General features: G+C 51.7%; 1 protein-coding gene across 1 annotated transcript; it reads right to left on the bottom strand.

Annotated features, from left to right (window-relative positions):
• Nucleotides 1-921: 921 nt before the first annotated feature.
• Mos (MOS proto-oncogene, serine/threonine kinase) lies at nucleotides 922-1,953 on the bottom strand. The gene has a single exon (XM_004633405.1). It carries the CDS (start codon nucleotides 1,951-1,953, stop codon nucleotides 922-924), a length of 1,032 nt encoding a protein of 343 aa, XP_004633462.1.
• Nucleotides 1,954-5,110: the final 3,157 nt, after the last annotated feature.

Here is a 5,110-nt window from a genome sequence, read left to right as displayed (position 1 = left end):
TGCCTGTGATGCCCGACTTTGAGGTGATAAGGCAGGAGTATTACACACTTAAGACCAGCCTGAACAACTTCACAAGTAAGCGAGACCCTGACTCAAATGAAATAAACAAACAGGACTGATGATGTAGTTTGGTGAGAAGGCGCTGGGCTTGCTCCCCAGTACCGCAATAAAACAAACCCAAACTATTACACAAATTTTCTATTCCTGCCAATGCACACATTTAAAATACAAGGCATTTAAGGTGTTTCTTTAAAAATAAACTTAGTACGATTTTTGAGTTTTATGTGAGAAAGCCATTCCCAAAATAAATTTCCATAGGGGAAGCAGTAGGAAAACCCTAATTTGTTTTAAAGTTCTCGTGGATTTAGAATTGGATGAAGTAAATGGTTACTTATTTGAATTTAGGTGGTAGGGCCCAGATAGACGCAAATAGATAGACATTTTTAGCATTTCTTTAAACCATAATTCTGTTTGAGGCAAACTGTTCCTATCAATAATGCGTTTGCAGAAGTATAATCCTGTGGCTCTGTTAAAATCAGCACACAAGCTCTAAAGAAGCATAAAACTATACTACAGAATAAAGTCAGTGACTAACAGTACTATACCATTTACAAGAGCCGGGAACTGTGTGTGTGGGGGGGCACGCCTGTAGTCCCAGCTCTCAGGAGGCTGAGGCAGGAGGAGAGCCACGAGTTCGAGGCCAGCCTGGGCTGCACAGTGGCCTTCAAGGCAAGACTAACTACATAACAAGGCCGTGTCCAAAACCAGCCAACCAAACCAAACAATTACAAAACTTACCACTCCGCCGTCTTTCTTTTAAAAGGCATTTGCCACCGAAGGGTCTTTCAGCAACTTTTTATTTTCTAAGGATTTAAGATACGTTTTCTTCTACATCTCCACCTCTTTAAAAGCAAACAGAAGCTAGGACACGCGCCTCTCAGGGTCCGGCCCGGCGTCCGCGCCGAGGAGCCCGCGCAGCGCGCCCAGCTCCTGCAGCAGCAGCTGCGCGCTGGGTCTCTGCGGCGCCTGCGCCCGCCAGCCGCGCTCGATGACGCCCGCCAGCCCGCGCCCGAGGCCCGAGCCGGTGAAGACGGCGGCCGCCAGCGAGGGCCGCAGCCCCTGCGCCACCACCGCGTAGAGCACGTGCTGCCGCTCCCCGGCGTAGGGCCGGCCGCGGGTGCTCATCTGCCAGAGCGTGATGGCGAACGCGTACACGTCGGCCTTGGCGGTGACCGGCTCGCCCCTGAGCAGCTCCGGGGCCTGGTGCGTGTACGTGCCGCCCAGCCGGTAGGCGGCGCCCCGCGCGCCCCGCAGGTCCTCCAGCTTCGCCGAGCAGCCGAAGTCGCCGATTTTGCAGACGTCCTGCTCGCTGATGAAGATGTTGGCGGGCTTCAGGTCCAAGTGCACGATGCGCCTGGCGTGCAGGAAGAGCAGGCCGTTGGCCACGTCGAGCGAGTACTGCAGGCACCTGCGCAGACCCCAGGGCGCCTCCCCGGGGCCGCCGGCCGCGCCGTAGATGGCCTGGTGCAGGGTGACGTGGCCCCCGAACTCCATGATGATGGTGCCCACGCTGTCCGAGCCCGCGGGCGCGCGCGCGCTGGCGGCCACGACGCGCACGAGGTTGCTGTGGCGCAGCCGGGCCACGTTGAGCTCGGCCCAGAAGCTGCGCCGGGACGCTCGCGGGTTGGCGGCGCGCTTGCACACCTGCTTGACGGCCACGGGGACGCCGCGGTAGGTCGCCTTGTACACCGAGCCGAAGCCGCCGGCGCCCAGCCGGTGCAGCAGGCGCACCTGCTCCCAGTCGATGGAGCACCAGGCCGGCCGGCGCGGCAGCCGCGGGCCCCGCGTCCCCGCGCTGCCCGGGAGCTCGCAGGGGCTGCTGCAGGGCCGGGAGTCCACGGACGGGGACGGCTCCCGAGGCAGGCGGCGGCACAGCGCCAGGGGCGAGGGCATCACCGCAGGAGCCGGTGGGCCCTCGCGCCGGCCCTTCTGTGCTCGGCGTCCCTGCCTCCTGCAAAGGAGCTGAGGGCGCGCAGATGGCGGGGCGTGTGACGAGCCAGGACAAGCCCTTTCAGATGAAGTTCACAGCTAACGTGAGCTCGTGTGGAAACAGCCGCCGACCACCGAGCTGCCCCGATGCACCCTTTAATACCGCTTCTTTAGTCGTAATAAAGCGTGCTCTTCAAGCCTCGTCCAGTGAACATCACCAGGGCTTAGACCAAGAGGCTGAAGAGCGCAGCGAAGTCGCGCACGCTTGCTGGCAGGGCCGACGACTGTGCGCGGCACCCTCAGCTGCATGAAATCACCTCCGGCAGGCGTGGCTGCGAGACTCGAGCCTCAGGCAGCGGACCCTTGTGGAGCCACTTACTGGGATCATTAGGTGAAGACTCACATGAATCAGAAACGGAAACCTCACAAGCTAAGTATGCTACCAATTTCTATTCAGGGAAAAGGACGGTTGGTGCTTGTATCGTTTGATCAATTTTTCATGCCTATGGCTTATAATCTGAACAACTACTTTGAAGGTAACACTACATATTATATTTATTTATTTATTTTTATGTATTTAGTACAGGATCTACCGGGCCTCATTATGCAGCTCGAACTCGTAGTGATCCTCCTGTCTTCAGCCTCCCAAGTGCTGGGATTACAGGCCTAGGCCACACCCAATCTCGAGTCACCTTCTGGGCACGTCCCAGGGATGGGACAGGACAGCACGCTGGGATCAAACCCAGGCTTCTGCGTCTATCTCAGCAGACGCTTTAGGCTGAGCTATCTGGCTGGCCTTATATTAACCATTGTTAATCTATTATCTTGCTTTAAAATTATGTATCATTGTTCTATTATGTTTTTCTTTTTAAAATAAAACCTTCAAGCAATTAATTGAAATAAAATTACTGATTTAGATCAAAACACACACCACTGAAGTGCATCAGGGAAGGGAAAATTCCGTGACTTTCTGTTCTGCTTATACAGCACATTTGTGAGACTTTTAAAAAGCAATATACTGATTTCCTAAAACTCCTTCTTGTCCAAGGCAACTCAGCCCACCCAGGGGACTCACCTGCAGGAGATTCTAGAGAAACAAAATAGGGGTCTTGGAGCACAGCTGTGCGAGAAAACAGCCAGAATGACGGTGGTCAGAACTTCAAGTAACAACAAAGCTGGAGGAATTGCAAGTGAGAAAAATTCTGAATAAATAAAAGTGGAGCAGAATCACTACATCCGTATATATGTTAGAATCACATGTATGTTAGAAGACAAGATACTGAAATTAAATTTGGGGTCTAGTCATCAAAACATAAATTCAAACAATTTTGTACCACATCTTTGGATAAAAGACTAACAATAGTACCCTCTTGTTTAAAAAAGGTACAGAATTTTTTGAATGCTTTTTATTTGATTTTATTTACTTTTTGTGGCTGGCTCAGTCTGCCCTCAAGGTGGCGCTGGCACCGCACGTGGGCTGGGGATCGAACCTTGGTCCCTGCCCTGCCTAAGCTTGCCTAAGCAGACACTTCAGACCGCTGAGCTATTTGGCTGGCCAAGAACATTTTTAATCAAACGCACACAGGTGTAAGCACCTTTGTGTGACAACCATGCTATGCTCTGCAGGGCCCTGGTTCTGCAGGGTGAGTTACTAAACACGGCCATTTACGTAGCAACGGTCCTGGCCGACGGTTTCTAGTCTGCGTTCCGTGGCTTGGAACGTCATCTTACATATATGCAACTTACCCGAGCCTCAGACTTTTCATGTAAGAAAATGAGATCATGGTTATCAAAATGAATTTATGTTGAAATAAAAGTTGTGGAATTTTGTCCAGATTGACAACTAATCAAAAAACAAAGAGAGTAAGACACAGCTGAGTGCGTTGGCACATGCCTGTGATCTCTGCTACTGGAAAGGCTGAGGCAGGGGACGCTTCAGCCCACAAGTTCAAGGCCACCTTCAGGAAAACAGCGAGCCCTCATCTCAAAAGGAAAAGTAAAAAAGAGTAAACTGTGTAATATTTCAGTAGAAACATAGTTCTGTGAACTTGTGTCAGACCCAAACTATGAAAGGTGATGAGTGGATCACATTTAAAAAGCACACAAGTGGTGTTGTTAGAAATCTGTATTGCACAATTGATCTTTGGTATTTTCTTCCCTGTAACAAAAATTCATATTATGTTATAGCGTCTGCCCAGGCAACCCGGCACCGCAGGCTTCACCGGCTCCACCCCGGCACACTCAGCTGGCCACTGAGACCCAGCTGGTCACTGAGACCCAGCTGGTGGCACCTGCCTGTAATCCCAGTGCTGAGGCTGAAAGCAGGAGGCTCACTGCGAGTCCCAGCTGTGTATTGAGACCCTCTAGACCCTGTACTAAGTACATGTTTTTAAAGAAGTAAATGTTAATCCTGATTTTGGTACCACAAGTATACTCACTACATAATCCTTGCCCTCAAAAATATCCCTGAGCAGGGGCATGTTGGCCAAGGGCACAGCCCTGGGCCTGTCCGCCTCGGTTTCTCACCTTCTTGCTGCCTCAGTTTCCTCATCTGCAAAATGAGGTAACCATGTCCAGTTTGTGATTGTTGGGAGGACTGCAGTGCTTCAGATTTTATTTTGAGCAGAATTTACAGGCGATAACAATTAAAAGCTGTTGTTATTTATGACATTCATAAAAATCGATGTATATGGTGTCACATCACCCTAAGCAACACAGATTTGTTAGGTAATAAGGGTATCTCTCTGCGGATGTAGCTCAGTGCCACAGCGCCTGCTTGGCATGCGGTTGTGAGTTCATTCCTGTTACCCTCCCCACAAACAACAACAAAAGCCAGGCGTGGAGGGGCACACCTGTTATCCCAGCACTGGGGAGGCTGAGGCAGGAGGCTCTGTTGCAAGTTAGGGACCAGCCTGGGCTACAAAGTGCACTCAAGGCCAGCCTGAGCTGCACAGCGAGACCCTGTCTCAGAAAGACAAAAATAAATGTGTCTCGCAGGCGGGGTAACTCATGCCACCGCAAGCTGAACCCCGCAGTCTGAGTATTTCCCTGGCCCGCCCTTTGCAGTGAAAACGCCAAGGCTCCCTGCAGTCCGGCGGGGACCCAAATCTAGTTAACCTCC

The sequence above is a fragment of the Octodon degus genome, unplaced genomic scaffold (genome assembly GCF_000260255.1).
Source record: "Octodon degus isolate 3935 unplaced genomic scaffold, OctDeg1.0 scaffold00054, whole genome shotgun sequence".
Classification (NCBI taxonomy): Eukaryota; Metazoa; Chordata; class Mammalia; order Rodentia; family Octodontidae; genus Octodon; species Octodon degus.
This window is presented reverse-complemented; position numbering and strand designations above follow the sequence as displayed.